The following is a 17,711-nucleotide window of genomic DNA, read 5'->3' on the forward strand; positions in this document are numbered from 1 at the left end:
GGACTTTTTGTCAGTCTCTTCCAATGGAATAAACTTTGAGGGGAGTTTCTTACGTAACTTTGAATCCCCAACAGTGTCTAATACATAGCTGGAGTTCAGTAAGTATTTAGGGAGTCAATGACAAGGCACAAAAGGAAGTGAAGTGACCAGTACCCCTAGTCCAAATAAAGACTAATTCCATTTTGGGGGTTCCTTTCCCCAGAGCAAGCAGCAGTGAAATACATTCCTCCAGAAGAGTAAGCTCCTCACGCCCAAATCCTGGCTTTCCTACCCCACAGTCTCCAGGAAAACAGGAGCCAGGCACAAAACATCCATAGACTTCATCCCATTACATAACCTAAATAGCCTTCACAACACCGAGAGTAACACACCAATGCCAAATTACACTGTTTGTTAGCGGAAAGAAGGGAGACTTACAGATAAATCGCAACTCCTTCCATTATGAGGTCTATAAACTTGGTAGGTTGTTTAACCTCTAAGCCTCAACTTTCTCTTTGGAAAACAGAGATAGTTATATTTACTTTTGAGGGCTATCAAGGAAGTGAAATGAGATAATGTACATAAAATTCATAATCACAACTCAGCAAATGAGAGTTTGCTCTTGCCCCGGTTCCTGGGAGACGGGTGAGTCTCTGAACATACTGGAGAGCACATACATCCTCTTTCTTTGATGTATCTATTCATCCATCCAGCTATCATTTTTTCTATCAATAATTCCATATATATGTATCTATTTATAATTTCTATGTACCCATCTATTATTTTACCTATCAATCATTCTATGTATCTATGTATCTTTCTATTTATAATCTATCCATCTGTCTATCTGTTCTTCATACTACATATCTTCTGTCCCTCTCTGTATCTACATTTGCCCCTGGAGCTCCAGAAGGAATACAAGATGTACCCAGACTTTTTTCAAGTAAGTCATATTGAGACAGCTGTTGGTGAAGCAGCAGCTGAGGAACTCGTCACCTCTGGCCTAGGAGGCAGGTTCCAGGGAGCTGCCACCAGAGCTGGTGCTGCTCCACGTGTCATTAATGATAGTGTACAAGGCATACACCTTACGGTGCCAAACCCATCTGAAGTGGAATAAGGTGTTGCTGCTTGCCCTCCTTCAGATAAGGGTAGCCTCTAGAAGCAGGCCTAAGTTAAAACTCTATGAAATAGTTTATGGGAGACCATTCCTAGCACCCTGAGGTAAATATGGTAATATAACCATAAGTGAAGAAAACAGAGTAAAGCAATATGTCAAACAAATAAGTCAAATACTGACCACTATTCATGAGTTTGTCTCTTTCAGGTCCCCATCCCAGCTGGAAGCACCCCTCCACCTCTTTAAACTAGGAGACCAGGTGTTGCTTAAAGCGTACAAAGAACAAGGACCCAAACAACAACTGATGGAGAAATGGGAGGGACCCTGTGAAGATGGAGAGACAACTCCTTAACGAGGATTTCTCAAGCTATCGCCTCTTCTGCTGGTCTGTCTTGTTGCTGGGTTTGTCATTGTGATGAATAGCTCTGTACTCAGAGCTCCCATGTTTCTTTCTCACCCAGCCCTGTATAAGACGTACTGTACAAGGTGACAGGAAGGACCCACAGTCCTACTGGTGTCTTAGATACCAACCAGGGTACAATCTGTCTTATCAAGTATCCTCCCTTTAGCCTTGTCAGTCCCCACGGTTGTAGTTGTTGTTTGTGCCCTTTGTCACCTGGTAATCTGTTGCATTATTTATTTTTTTAAAATCTATTGCCAAAGCTTTGACAAACCAGAAAGAGCAATGGCAGAAGTAAGTACGAACATTTCATCTAAAATATCACTCAAATTCAGCAGAAAGTAGCTCTGTGCCCGTGTCTCCCCTTCTCTCATTGATATGGAAGGATAGAATTGATAGTGGTAAATATGTAACAGAGGAGACGTTCTGGAAATGGGCAGAATGTTTTATGATTTGTCTCTTTAAAACCCTTCACCCTTTTGGAGAATTAAAACCTGCATTCTTGCCCAATGCCAGTAATCAAAGGGGCAGAAAAATGTTCTCTGTTCTTTGTTTTCTAGTATCTTAAAGCACAAGAGATGACCCAACAGAATTATCGGGACAAAGGCCGTTAGATCATCTTCCCCAGAGACAAGGTTGACCAAAACCACTAACTATAGTTAAATAACAATAGCCCAAAGCTGAAACATCCTCTTTAAAAAGCCCTGTATTTCTGCTTAAAGGCAGGATGGTAGTCTTTTCAGATGCTAGTCTGCCGCCCTCCTCATTTGCTGACAAATTAATAAGCTTCTCTTTCCTTTTCCTCAAATCATTTCCCTTCTGCTTTGTTCTCACTGATTTGGCTTCAGGGACAAGTACCGAACTTTTGATAACAATTGAAGGTGACTAAGGAGACATTACAACTGAATACAGCTTGGGGTCCTGGATGGGATCTTGGACAATGAAAAGGACATGGGTTGAAAAGCTGGTAAAATCTAGGTAAGGTCTACAGTGTACTTAAAAGTATTACATCAGTGTTAAATTCTTGGTTTTGATCCTTGTACTATGGTCATGTAAGCTGTTAACATTAGGGGACACTGGGTGAAGGATATTTAGGTACACCATACTAGTTTTGCAATTTTTCTGTAATGTAAATAATTACAGTAAAAAGATTTCAATGATACACATTATTTATTGATGAAATAAAATAAGTCTGGGATTTGCTTCAAATATTGCTGACGGTAGTTGAACCAAGGTGATGGGTATGTCAAGCTCATTACACTGTTCTTTCTACATTTGTATGTTAGACAATTTCCATTAGAAATAGAGAAATCACAGATACACATTGAGCCCCTGCCATACGCTGGGCGCTGCGGTCAGCCACGGGGACCGGGCAGCCTTGTCCTCAGGAGCTCACGCTGAGCAGGAGAAACGCAGACGTTGAACACAGAATGTGGGAAGAGTGATAGGACAGAGGAAGGACGGGATGCCTGCGAGGAGGGGAGAAGAGCATGTTCCGGGCAGAAGAAATGGTGCATCAAGGGCCTTGGGCTACAGAGAAAGGCCAACATGTTCCCCATAGAGAAGGATCTGCCAGTGACCCTAGGAAATGCAGCTGAGGTTTTCCCACCCAGGGCTAGGACAACTCTGCTAGATTCTTCAGCCTACAGAATTTTGCAACAGCATTCATCATTGAGTGCTTTTTCTAAACATAGGTTCGGTCTCCCCATTCTCTCTCTCAAGTCCCCTTCCCCGACAACACCCTGTTATGCCACTCTCCTCCTCCCCCCACAAGGTTTCTCATCTGCCCTAAACCTGCAGCCTATTTAATGAGATCCTCCTTAAACAGTGTTCAAACAAGCCTGGTGCCCTGGGACCTTCTGAGGCAGCCAAATAGATCTGAAATCCCTTATTGTGCATTTTTAGATGACCTTGAAATGAAGCATTGTTGACTGTCATGCTTTCTAGCCCAGCATGGAACTCTGGAGCCTTCAACCCTGTGGGGGTGGCTGTTCCCTATTGGGCCCGCCCGGTTCAACGGGCAGGAGTGTCCCAGCATTTAAGCAGCTGACACACAGCTCAGGAGCTGGCCTGGAGGAGCTGAGCAGAGACGCAGCCAGGACTTCATTAGGTTAGTACTGACCTTAAGAACCTTCCTAAATGTTCTGTGTCTGCTTCACTAGGAGAGCATGTTTCAATGTGTTACTTTGTGTGAGTACTTCATGTTCTTATTGTGCCTTCTTAGTGTGCTCAGGAGACAATTCAAGCATTGTTTACTGGTTCCTGAACAAATGGCTTAAACAAAAATAAGATTCAGGAATTTAGAAAACCAGGGCAGTAACTTAGATGATGTGAGAAAAGTGAGAGTGACAACAGTACGAGCAATCTGAAAATGCTGCCACGCCAGTGCCAGGAGGCGTGTCACAGCTTACACACAATCTGTTACACAGTTAAATAGTAGATATCAGTATGATTCATACAGGAGTCAACACACATTTATACTAGATTTACATTTGGTTAGGGTCACCCCTTTGGGGTCCCACTTGAGTAATGTAAAGGAAATGTACCCAGGTGATTGCATGCCTCTCCTGCTTCTAAACCCGCTCCTCCAGGTGGGAAACCAATCATCAATCCTTGCTGATTAGGATCTAAATGTACATGTCCATAATCGACTTCACATGCATTAGCTTATTGTTCACAAATTACTTTGCGATTGGACACCAACTAGTGTGTATTTCCCCTTCCTCTCCTTCTTTTTCAATCCTTCTCCTATTCCTCCTCCTCCTCTTCCTTGTTCAGCATTTCTGGGACCAAAGGCTGAGTAGGGTTTAGTCCCAACATTGCAAGTGAATCTAAATGTTGAGGACTTTCAGGATAGTATGACAAGCGGATGTGCACTTGCATCTTAGACAAACATCATAGTGTCCTTCTCTTGAGCTGTCATGTTTTCAGTCCAACAGGGCATTTGCAAATTCCTTCTATTTGCCAAATTAAACATCCCCCTGGGCTACCCTGGCAAAACACTCTTTATTTATTTATTTATTTTGCATAGTCATTATGTTTCTACTGTATAGGAGAGTGCTATTGCTTTGGTAATTCTGTTTAAAAAGCAGAGTGGTGTATTTGATAATCAGGATTGATCATTTTATTTCTATGATCATAGCTTGTCATTTAAATACTCTATACTAGTTTATTCTAAAGTCGTGAGCCATATGAGGGAAAAGCTAAAAGAAGAAAAAGAAAAGCCATGCTCTTGAGTTATCTAGCTGTGTCATAGCCTATGAAGAGTGCACTGAACTTTCAGCAATGTCCCCATGTCCCATGCATAAAGACTACAACAACTTCTCTGCTTTCTGAGAGCTGGGTGGGTGTGGGGGGTGGGAATAAGGGCTGGGGGGAGATTGAAAATGGTACCTTCTACAGGCTGTGAAAATTCCATGATAAGATATAACAGAAGCTAGTGTGAACGTCAGAAGACCGAGGTTCTACATGCTGGTATAGAGAAGCTCCAAGAATTTGGTGTTAGATAAAAACTGTGCTAGGTTTACCATGTAATGTAATCTCTATAGATATTAATAACCTGAACTGTAAACTTAGAATAGTAACAAGGTATATCAAGTAACTTTTATGAAAAATACATGTGGATAAAAATGAGAAATTGCATATTATGTCAAACACTAAACCAATGTTACTTCCTTTCTTTATAATATAAAATTAATGCAGCAAATACCATTTTTCTAGAGTGTAAAATAAAACTCTCCCAGAAGTGGAAAAATATAGACATCCAATAGAAAAGAAATGAACACTTTTCGCTGTAGAGAAAACTTAGGTTTTGGCTACAGTCAGGACAAGACTAAGCCCCAGTTCTGCTTGTGAGCGAGAGCAGCGTAACACCCAGAGCTGAAGAGTGACTCTGCTCCCTCCTGCTCCTCCCTGTCAGTGAGGTCCTCTGGTTTCAAGGTCCCTCCCGGGCTCCCAGGGCCTTCACCTGTGTGGGATCCAGGCTGTCCTATTTAGGTTCTCAAACTAAGGACAAATGGCAACATGAGACTGGTCTGGAGAATTTTCACCATGTTGGGTACTAATGGGTGAAAATTTGGGCTTTGGAAAATCTTCCTTGGACTCTTCCAACCCTGCCATGAGAAAGGCAGATACTCCTTCCATATTGTTGGTGCTATTCAACCATACATCCTAACGTACATTTTGCTTCTGTGGACACCTTCATTCATTTATTTATTTCTGTTTATAGAAACCAAGAGACTGCTATTATGGCAGGGAAGCCCAAGCTTCACTACTTCAATACACGGGGCAGAGTGGAGTCCCTGCGGTGGCTCTTGGCTACAGCTGGAGTAGAGGTAGGGTGGGACTTAGGACATATCTAAAATGAACTGTATCAAAATCCTTTTCTAAGCCAGGAGACTTCCATGCCAGATGATCTGTGAATAATTTTACCTTCAGTGAAAATATCCCCAGTTACTAAGAAAAAAAAATGGACTAATTTGACCAAATGAAAAGGAAAAAATATTTGTCCATCTGTCCACCAAAGAACACATAAACAATCAAAAGATATTTTCAAAAGAACCAAAAGAAACATCAATTAACCATGATGTGTGGAGTTATTTGGATTTGGATTTAAGCAAAGCAAAAATGTAACTTATGACACTTTAAATCACAATTAGAAACCTGAATATTAATTAAATATTAGATGATATTAAAGAATTGTTTATTTTTTAGTATAAATGTGTGTGAGTTTGGAGATATGTCAGAGCCCTGGGCAGGGTGAGTGCAGCACAGCAGGTGCAGGGGCCCGGCTTAGAGCACCCAGGCTCCCTCCTCTCCATCCCAGCTTGACTGAGGGGACTGGGGGGCAGGGCTGACTGGAGGCCCTCGCTCAGCGCTCTGGGTTCCTGGTACCCAGAGACTGACGGTTACGACCCAGTCCCTCAGGCTGTCCAGCAACATCACACTGGCCAACCCCATCCCAACTCCTGCAGTGACCACCCACCATCCCTCTGATTGTCTTGAACGGGATGCTTGGTTAATTGCTGGCACACACACGTCCTCACTTATATACCTCTGTCATATATCTGCACCTACATCATGATCCTGTGTGATCACAGATCCACAATCTCTATTGCAATGAGCACATTAGAAACCCCCAATTTCCTGACCTTTTGATGACTAAGAACCTCTTTTAAACTATACAATGGTAAAGAATGATTTAAATTACAGCAAACACCCCTTTGTGGCAGAATCTTAGATGGCCATTGGTCCACAGCACACCCCAGGCCAGGGACACACAGGTTCTGTTCTGATCTATCCTGGAGACACAGGATTTTCTGAGATATTGCAGCACCATAACTAGAAGAACTTCCCAGTCCCTTCCCTTCAGTGACTTCCCCTCCCAAATCATGACCGTACCATGAACACTGTGGGGTCCGGGTGGAGGAGAGGGGAGCTGCTGTGAAGAGTGAGCAGCTCTGGGCTCCCCGCGCACCCCCTTCTCCATGGGTCTAACCCACATTTCCACATGCTCATGGCCAGACTAGTGTGTGTCCCTGCAAATCTCAGAAATCTCACCTTCTCCAGGTTATGTTCTGGACAGGGGCCATTCAAGTGTAATAGTCTATAGTGCTGTGGGATGAACTAACGAGAACCCATTTACTGTTTTGCTTCCAGTTTGAAGAGATACTTATAACATGTCAAGAAGATTTGGATGAGTTAAAAAGTAGTAAGTACAAGTATCTAAATGCCTCTGTAAGCGTAACTAATAGAAGGTACACAGGAAGGTTTTAACACCAGGCCATAACTATGTGTGTGTGTCGGGGGTGTGATCTGGGGTGGTGGAGAGGGAGAAAAGTGGTTAAAATGGAAGGGGAGTATTTCCTTGAGCAGGTCTGGCAACTCTCAGGGCTGAAAAGGGCCGGACCTCACTGAGTATTTGCTAAAGGAACCATCCCCAGCTCCCTGAAAATGCCCTGTCCTTGCTTTCTTGTGATTTATGCACTGTGATCGCACTGTGATAGCTCAGGGTCCCACACAGCCCTCCCCACACAAGGACACACAAGGATGCACATTGGACAATAGCAGTAGATATGGGTCCATCTTGAACTGAGTTCTTTAGTGTTCCCAGATTGACAAGGTGATATCCTGGCAATATTACAGGCTTTGAGGAATAGGACTTGTACATGGAAACTTCTCTCAGAAACTACCTTAACTGTCATGAAAACCAGGAGACTTACGTTGGGAACTTCCCATGTTAAATGACATGCACTTGGCCACCCTGTTGTCACTTCTGCCAGCGGGGCCCATAGTCACCTCTCTTTCCTTTTTCTTTCCTTCTTCCCGAAGGTGGGCGTCTGATGTTCCAGCAAGTGCCAATGGTGGAGATTGATGGGATGGAGCTGGTGCAGACGAGAGCCATCCTCAACTACTTCGCCAGCAAGCACAACCTCTATGGGAAGGACTTAAAGGAGAGAGCCCTGTAGGTACATTTTCTGTCCTCACACCAGCAGCTGACCCAGGAGAGCTTGAGGTCCTGCCTCGAGTGAGCAGGACCATGCAGGGGGGCAGGACAGCAGCAGGCTGGGCCTTGGGCACAGGTGTTGAAGTCCAGGATGGCAGAGTCCTGTGGACGTGAAGGAAGAGGAACGTGGGAGGGTTCAGGCGAGTGTGATCATACACGAGGATGCAGCCTACGGGTGCAGCGCCGTGACAGAGGCTTCCAAACACTCGTGAACCATGAACTCAGGAGGGTGGTGGAATCCTGGTTCCAGGTGCTCAGGCCTTTAGGAGCTGAATTCCCGCCAGCAGGTAGGGACAAGGGTTATATTGCTTGAGTGTGTGTAGATGATGGCCTGGGGAGGAAGGGCCCAAAGGAGCTGAATCTCAAGTTTCAGTAATTACAAGAGTGATGACCGGTACCTAGGTTATCAACCAGTTTTGGGACTCTTCGACTTGACAAGGGTCAGTAGAGCCTCCTGCCCAATATGCAGGGGTTGCCTTAACATTTCGATACAAGTCTGAAGCAACCAGATGTATGTAATACCACCAGTGCTCTGGGATTTCCTCCCTATTGTGATGAGATTTCATAAGTCAAAACATAACCTTGTTGGAACTTCTGGCAGTTCCTCAAAAAGGCTAACAGAGTTAACAATGAATCAGCAATTTCTCTACTAGGTATATCACCCAAAGAATTGAAAATACATCCACACTAAATCTTGTACACAAAATTACAATGCAAATAACAGCAATATTCATAAAGCTAACAAGTGAAAACAGCCCAATATCCATCAGCAGATGAATGGAGAAACAAAATGTGCCAAATGCACACAGGGGGACGTTATTTGGTTGTGAAAAGGAGTGAGGTTCTGATGTATGCTCAGCATGGTTGACCTTAAAGACAGCATGTTGCATAAAGGAAACCAGACACAGAAGGCCACATGCTGTAGTATTTCTTTTGTATGAAATGTCCAGAATATTGGAATTTGTGGAGGCAGGAAGTAGAATAGTGGGACTAGAGGGGTGGGAGTGGGGAGAAATGAAGAATACTGCCAATAGGTACAGATTTTCTTTTCAGGGTGATAAAAATGTTCTGGAATTAGAATGTGATGATATTTTCAGAATTCTAAAAATGTACCAAAATCCACTGAATAGTATACTTTAAATGAATGACAATTATAGTATGTGAATATATGTCCATAAAGCTGTTATTTTAAAAAGTGTGGTGGAAAACCCAGTTTGACAGAAAAGAAAGAAGGTCTCCTACTGTCCACATGGGTGGTAACTGTGTCAGGATCACACCAGGGAAGGGTGTTCACGTGGGGCCGGGAGAAATGCAGACACGGCTGGAGCAGGGCAGCAGCACTTGGAGGGGGCTGTGGACGGTGTTTATGGTGGACGGTTGAAAGACCTGCTAACATGGGGCAGAGACGTGTGCCTGGGAGGAGCAGAATGGTGGGAGAGGAAAAGGAACATGACCGAGATGGGTGTGCCAGGGACTCTGTTGAGGTCACTGAGGCAGCAGGTCTTTGGCCACCTGAGTCACACTGAGTTTATCACAGAACAGACAACAATAGAGAAGTCAAATTTAGTGTAGTATCAGAGGTTACTTACAGGGAATCCATCAATTTTCCTCATGACTATGACTTGGGACAGGTCACCGATGCTCCTTGAACCTATATTTATTCATGTGTATAACAAAAATGTTAGAAACACATCTACCCCAATATGGTGTTTTATGTAATGAATGTTCATGTGTGTAAAAATCATATGAAATTGACTGACATAGAAAAGGTACCCACTGGAGGTGAATTACTACTCGATGTTCTAGTCTCATACATGTTTAAACCATCAAATCTAAGGCAGGAGACAGTTGACAGTGAGGGTGTTTTGTCTTTCAGGATTGACATGTATGTAGAAGGTATGGCAGATTTGAATGACTTGGTCGTTGTTTTCCCCGGGCATCCACCTGAGGAAAAAGATGCCAAGCTTGCCTTGATCAGAGAGAAAACAACAAATCGCTATTTCCCTGCCTTTGAAAAAGTAAGTGTTCAGCATTTCATGGCACTGAGTTTAGAAGGCAATAGAAAAATAGTCCCCGGGCGTTCGTGAGGCAGTGATCTGCCCTTTCAATGAGACTTCCTGAACCCCACTGCAGCTCTGTGACTCTCAAGACATTTTATGAAATAGACTGTGAAGAATTGTACCACTTATACCAAATTATAATTTTCCAGCACATTTCAATTTACTAGACCCAAATCTAGAATTCTCTATTCCATAGAATTTCATAGTCATAAATAAAACGTGGGCTGTACAAGGCTCTGAGCCACACTAGAGACTGGGCTATAGCCTACAGAACACACTGGGCTTTGATTCAAGAAGAGCATGGTGAAAGCAATACATCAGAAACTATTCTGCACCATATGTCAGAAGATATGAGACCAGCTGTCCCTCAGGAGAATATTGTAGTGTTTCAGAGATGAAAGAGGAGTATCTAAACAGGGATGATGGCACTGGCATGGATACAAAGATTTTTTTTAAACACATATCAAAGTAAGTTGCAGACATCAGTGCAGTTCAGCCCTAGACAGTTCACCTTGCAGATTATAGCCCCATGTAAGTTAGGAGTCCGAGCTGATGGTGCAAGATGATGAATTCAAGGTCACCCAGGTTTACTTCAGATCCCAGCATGTAGACCAGGAAATGAGGAGAGAAGAAGGAGGAGAAGTGTCCTCCTGGGTGGAGAGGGCTGTCAAGGGAGACTGCAGAGAGAGAGAGCAGAGAGCAGAGCTAGTCCTGGAACATCAGGGCTGTGAGCTTTAGGGCGCGGGGCAGACAGAAACATGCCGCAGCAGGTGCTGAGACCCGGGCACACGTGGAAGATGCCAGTGCGGGTGGGAGGTGTGAACTCTGCAGGGCTGTGGGAATGAGCAGAGGAAACAGGAGCCTGGGTTTCCCCTGAGGAGGGGAGCGGGGAGCACAGCCTGCTTCTCACTCTCACTCATGAATCAGGGACCATGGAGAAAGGTCTGGGTCTCACAACTGCCAAGGAGGATGCAGAAGTGGGAGGGTCAGGATGGAGAGGCTCAGGGACAAGCAGGTGCCCAGCCTGACTGAGCCTGTGAGCCTGATCTGATGCCTCGAATTCCCCAGGTGTTAAAGAGCCACGGACAGGACTACCTTGTTGGCAACAGGCTGAGCCGGGCTGACATTCAGCTGGTTGAACTTATCTACCACCTGGAAGAGCTGGACCCCAGCCTTACCTCCAACTTCCCTCTGCTGAAGGTGATCAGTTTCACTATCTCACAGCCCCCAAAGAGGCAGCCCCACATCTCCCGTGATGGAATGTAGTATTTGGGCCCTTGGACTGGTGACATTCAGACCCCAGCCTCCTCCAGGCTGGTACTGTCCCCAGGTCTCCCAAATGAGCTTCCAGGCCCTGGTTCTGAGGCATGAAAAGATTGTTGTTATGGGAAGGATATTTGAGGCAGATGCTACCCCAGTGTAAGCAAGTTCAAGCTCGCACCATTCATTGCAGGACAGGTAGTAATTTGAGAGACAAGGTGCTGGGGGAGGCAAGGTGACTTTTATGTGGAGAGCCAGAAAACAGAGAAGATGGTGGACTCATGTCCCAAAGAACCATCTTCAATTAGTCTTAATTTTGGCCACATTTTTATGTTAAACGAAGGGATGAAAAGGAGGTGGGTTGCATAGGTAACCAAGGAATGCAGACATCTCGGTGTCGGGGAGGATCTGAGGAGGTTGTAAAACTTCTTTGTTCCTGGTCATTTAACTTTGCAGGGTGTAGGTCAGGTCATGATGTTCCTATAAATCTTTAACATATTATTGGTACTTGTGTGTATTTTCTTTATCTCCCAGGAGTTAGTTTTGGGAAAGGGACGGTTATCATCTTTCTTCTAGAATTCAAGTGAAAACTAAATTCTTCCTGTACTATGCTGATCTACGTGCAGAGCTAAGCAGAAGCGTTTACCTAAAGGACATTACTGCTGCCACTCAGAAGCAAAACGGAGCTATTTGTTAAGCCTTCCTTCCATTTTTACACTGACTATTTTAGCTTTTATAACACATTAACTGCCATGTGAGTTGTATTTAACTCATGCTAGTTTTGAGCCTGGGGCCTCGTGAAGCGTATGTAACTCATGTCTCTTCACCTTGGGAGCTGCATGAACTATTTTTCAAGTTGCATGTAACTCACCCACAGAAAACAATAAAAAATAAGAAATTTTTCATTAAATTAGAAAGGATCGTTTTGTTTTTGAAGTTTTTATTCTGTTTTTGTAATAAAACATGGTGGCCCCAAGGAAAAAATTTTTTTTCCTACTGTGACAGTTAGTGTGATCATAGAAAGAACCCAGAGCCCAGCATCTCTCTTCCTGTCCTGCACTGCATTGCAGCCTCTGTGCCTGATTTCTCCGGGAGTCCCTTCATCCCAGGGGTGCCCCTGTCTTCCCACACCGAGTCTGTCTGGGCAGATCTCTTTGCATCTGGTTTCCTTCCCTGGGCTCCGGCCCCTGCTGTCAGACCTTGTGCTCCTCTCTGCCCAGGCCTCCCCTACACACTCCCACCCATGCCCCTGTCTCCACCTCTCAGTGGGAAAACTGGTTTCACTGGCCCCAAGGTTTGCCTTTACTATTTTCTATCTTCATTCCCAGCTCAGTTTTCCGATATCTTCATTTTTCCTGCTTAGACACTTCACTATGTTGACAGTGACAAACACATTATTTTTTCTCGGATTGCATGAGAGCCATGAATCTACAGGATTCATGTGGAAGGAAGAAGGTCAGGAGGACTGTGGACAGAATAAAGTCTTAGACACATCCTTGGGAAAATGCAACTGAGCTATATTTTCTCCTTGTATCTTCATTTCTCTGGTGTCTGTTCCCAGCTGCCACACTGGTGCTCAGGGAGGGGACACGGTCTGTGTGTAGAGTGGCAGGGCTCAGATTCCCTGGGTTGTCTAATAATTGCTGTGGTCTTTGGGCTGCACTGTGAGGCTGTGATCTGTGCATTGCAGGCCCTGCAAACCAGAATCAGCAACCTCCCCACGGTGAAGAAGTTTCTGCAGCCTGGCAGCCAGAGGAAGCCTCTTCTAACTGCAGAGGCTATAGCAGAAGCAAGGAAGGCTTTCAGGTTTTAAAAAAGCAGTCATGGACGAGAAGTCCACGCAAGACCAATAATCTCTTTGCAGCAATGAAGTACTTGCCTCATACTGAGGGTGGCTAATAAACTTTTTCAAATTATGTGATAATCAAATAAAAATAACTCCTGTGTGCAAACTTAGTTAAAATCCATTCTTTTTCATTAGGATCTGATATGAAATCATATTTCCAATGTGTTCCTGACCTGCCTCTTTTTTGGAATTAAAAATTTAGTACAAAAGGAAAATGTAGATTATGTGGTCTGTTTGAGTTTTCCAGAAATTTTGCTGTAACATTTGTCATATAGACTATTAAGAAGTCAAGTGCAGAAATTTACATCTGACATTCTCAGGTGTGCACTGGAGAAGAGTTACCATTCTGGGGATCAGCATAGCAAAGTTTTCTTCTGACCTTGGACAGTCATTATACTTCTGATAATGAAAGGTTCTTTCTTATGCATTTTCAAACAGTTGTTATGGCTGTGGACTCTTCAGTGTTCCTAGGAGGGGAACACAACAGAGAACACAACAGACCCACCCTCTGCTCTCAGGTGACCCTGCTGTCCCTTACCTGCAGGTGCACAAGGCCACCGTTACTGTGCTGTCCAATCCTGTGTGGGGCCCGGACATGAGCTTTGCTCTCAGTTCTCTCAGTGCCACTCAGGCCTGGGCTTCCCAGATACGGACTATACATGGGAATTACATATAAATAAATACAGTAAAATCATATTTTCCCTGCCTGTCACCATGCCAGAGTGCTTGGGTTAGGAGCCATTTCTAGCTTCAGCCCCACCCTGGGCCCATAATGCTGGTCTCCCTGGGAGGTCTGGGCTGTGGCACACTGAGCCCCCCTGCTCTCAGAGGGAGCTCCCCGCAGTGACAGGTGTGAGGAGCAGACAGACTCACAGGGCTCCCTGACGGCACCTTCACTTCCCTGGGGCCTCTTCTCCACTGACAACCACAGTGGTTTTTCTAAAATACAAATCTGAGCGCCACCACCTTTCTGAAATTCTTCAGTGAGTCCCCATTGCAGGCAGAAGGGGTCCTCCCCGCCTCCTCACCCCCTGATCTCCAGCCATCACCCCCAGAGCATGGCGGGGCCTCTGGCCTTCCTGCCTGGGCACAGTGGCCAGCCCTGCCTGGCAAGCTCCTTCCCACCTGGCCACACTTCCCTGCCCACCTCGTGGCCTCTCCTCTGCCCTCCACAGAGCCCTGGAAGGCTCTGTCAACAGCCGGGGGCCACTGTGTCTGCTCCTGTCCTGTCAGCTCTCGGGGTGGGGCATGGCCTGCTGGGTCCCCAGGGCTGCATCACCAACGGCTGTGACACCTGCACAGCTCCATGTACACCTCCAGGACCTAGGACCCGAGTCTGGGCTTGGAGAGCTCACAAAGCCCCACTCACTTGGTGTGACTCCATTTCTACAAAGCACATTTATTCACATCACTCAGATGCTATGTACGGACCTTGCTGGGATGCTGAGGAAAATAAACCTACTGCAAAGACTTAGGACTTAGGTGGATTAGAATGCTGAATATTAGATAAAATTAAGGAATTGTAAAATTTCAATGTGATAAGAGAAAATAGTGTGATTATGTTTACAAAAGAAATCCTTACTTTCCAGAGGTAAATATTATTATTTATAGACAAGGTGCTAGGGCATCTGGAATTTGCTTCAAAATAATCCCTTGGTAGTGGAGGGAATAGGTGGGAGTTTGTCTTAGTTTCTCGTGGCTCCTGTCACAGATTACTACAAACTTGACCCTAAGTCTTTCAGTGGAAGGGGGTTTACTGACATGGTAAATAACTTACAGACACATGAGGACGTCACTCAGTTATTGAGCCATGGTGGTGACAGCAAAGTAAGTACGGATGTTAAACATCTTCCCACACTGCCTCACCTCCTCCAGCCTAGGTCACCAGAAAAATACTTTAATATGTGCCCTTAGAACAAGAAAAAGTCTGTTTTACACTTCCATCAATTCCTTCTTTGTGTGCTTGTGTGACAGTTCAAGAGTTTTTATTCAGCTTTTTTTGGATACATTTTGTTAACTAACAAACAGAGAAATTCTCTTTAAAAGAGAAGATATTTATGTGGCAGGGAAGTATTGTGTTGAGCCCATGTCTGCAATAGTAAACCAGGTGTGCATTTAGGGAAGTAAAGGAAGACAGAGATTTTCAAAGGGAAATAATGAGGAGGATTACATAATTGTGTTGAAATACTTATCCTTTGCTACAAAGATCAATGTCAAGAGTGATGTCAGTGCATGTTTGGACAGGTAGTTGCTGGGCAGGTGTCCTTGCAGACCTATCTTTGGATACGGTTGCGAAGGCCTTTGTGTAACTTTGTGGTTTTTATAGTGTGTTTGGTGGTCAGACAAACAAGCGTGAGGACCTTGTTCTCATGGCCTTTTCCGACTCTGTTTGTCAGGGTTTTCTTAACATTAGTGACTCGATTTTGATTCTGACCACCCTTACAATCCTTATAGAAACGTAAAAATGAAGAACTTAGAAAATTAGGGCATGAGAATTTAATGATATGAGGGTGAGGGGAACAAAGAGATGGTATCATTTTAGATAGTTGGAATATGTGTCCAGTGCCTGAGGACATGTAGTTCATGCTCAAGTTGCTTTTTCTATAGAAGCAGTCAGCTTGCAATTGTGAATTTAGATTTGGCAAAATCACAGACTTGGGATTCCCAAATGACCAGTGAAAGGGACGCACATCTGGAGAATTTCATGCCTCCAGCTGCTTCTCAAATCTTCATCTTCTGGTGAGAAAGGAGCCACGAGTGCCTACCAAACACAATTCTAATTTACAACCTGATGGTAGACATCATACGCATTAGCTCTTTCCTTTGTAAGACGTACTTTGTGATTTGTAGCCAAGTGTTGATGACATTGGCTTTTCAATATTTCTCTAAGGTTAGTATGCAGTGAAGTGGGAAAATGTTTTTGTGAGCAACTGTCTGTAACCTGCAGATGAACCTGAATCAGCAGGACTTTTAGTTTTATAAAGCAAGATGACCTGGATTTATGACTTGAACAAAATTAAGCACACTAATGCCTTTCTTGTTACCATATTCCCAGTTCAACAAGTATTTGTTAATCCTTACCCTTTGTTTAGTTAAACATTTGCCTAGATCCCCTGCTCTTTCCAGATTTTTGTTCCTTAGTCTGTGTATACTCAGTGGGGCAGTCCCACTTCTTTATTAATTTTGTTTAAATTGCAAAATTGCCTCTGCTAATCAAGATTGGTTTAGCCAGTATCACGGTTCTTTTGTTTAATTTTTCTATAGTATTCATTCTCATCAAGCAAACTCAAAGGAGGAAATTGTAGAAATATCTGTGAGCACTAAACTATCTAACAGTGCTATTTGCTCTATCAAGCATCAGTGATACTGTAATGCTACTATGTGTAGTACGCTGTGCTAAAAAATACTATGAGACCTCTCTGCTTTCCAGGACCTCACAGTTTAGTGGAGACACCACATGTACATAAGGAACTGCAGCAAAATTAAGGTTTATTGTAATAGGAATACATTGGTCTGAATGTCAGGAAAACTAAATTCTAATTTAGTCTTTGCCACTAATTCACCAAATGACAAGTCACATTCTCTCTCTGTGAGCTTCAACCAATCCATGCAAACCTAGATCATGTTTCTCACTGTCAGCACTGCTGCCTTTTTGATTGGGGTAAATCTTTGTGTGTGGGGGGGCTGTCCTGTCCATTCTAGGATGTTTTGAGGCATCCTGGCTTCTACTTACCTGATGCTATAGATCCCCACCCCCACCCCCCAAATGTAACAACCCAAAGTGTCTGCAGACATTACTAAATGGGGTGAGGGAGCAAAGTAACCCCTGCGTGAGGATCACTGGGCCACATGACTTCCCAAAGCACTAAAACTCCATATCTTGATGAAAAAACTAGACAATCACTGGAATGTACTCGTATAACTAGTTTTTACAATTCATGTAAACAACTAGCTGGAATGTTCAAGTCAAGAGATTTGAATGTAAGAGTCAACAATGAGGTGGAATAAATATTAATATTGCGAAACAAGAAAGAGACTGGGAGTTTCAATGAGAGTCTCTGAAAATCTAGGTGTTGGAACAACCAGGGCCTAACAGGATTTAAAGGAAAAAATAGAGCACCTAGGTGAAGTGACATTGAAAGGACCATAAAGAAAAGCAAGTTGCAAGATGCTACAGAGAGCAATGTCTGAACAGGGGTGCGGAGTGATCCTGATTTGAAGGGGAGGAAGGCAGACATTCGTGGGTGCAAACCTACGGAGCCTGGAGATGGAGATTCTGCCCTGGAAGTAGGAGCTGCCTGGGCAGGGGCCGGGCTTTCCCAGCCTGGCAGCCTTCTCACCTTGCTGTGACTCGCTCTGCTAAGAGGATCATGATTCTTGGGGTGGAATTCCCAGGAACCCATTAAAGTGAAGTCTCTGCTAGGCACATTCTGATGTGTCAGTTGTCCACAAACCTGTTGTTCTGACTAGATTTAAACCCCTTTAGGGCCAGGACTGAATCAGAGCACTCAGACCAAGTCCTTTTCCTCCCAGGTATTGCCTGG

At 44.2% G+C, this 17,711-nt stretch overlaps 1 protein-coding gene across 1 annotated transcript; it reads left to right on the forward strand.

Moving 5' to 3' along the window:
* The first annotated feature begins 3,527 nt into the window (after nucleotides 1-3,527).
* LOC138395339 (glutathione S-transferase A3-like) lies at nucleotides 3,528-13,370 on the forward strand. The gene is made up of 7 exons (XM_069488083.1): nucleotides 3,528-3,606; nucleotides 5,725-5,830; nucleotides 7,155-7,206; nucleotides 7,827-7,959; nucleotides 9,878-10,019; nucleotides 11,130-11,261; nucleotides 13,012-13,370. Exons 2-7 carry the CDS (start codon nucleotides 5,744-5,746, stop codon nucleotides 13,132-13,134), a joined length of 669 nt encoding a protein of 222 aa, XP_069344184.1. The 5' UTR covers nucleotides 3,528-3,606; nucleotides 5,725-5,743; the 3' UTR covers nucleotides 13,135-13,370.
* Nucleotides 13,371-17,711: the final 4,341 nt, after the last annotated feature.

The sequence above is a fragment of the Eulemur rufifrons genome, chromosome 15 (assembly GCF_041146395.1).
Source record: "Eulemur rufifrons isolate Redbay chromosome 15, OSU_ERuf_1, whole genome shotgun sequence".
NCBI classification, from domain to species: domain Eukaryota; kingdom Metazoa; phylum Chordata; class Mammalia; order Primates; family Lemuridae; genus Eulemur; species Eulemur rufifrons.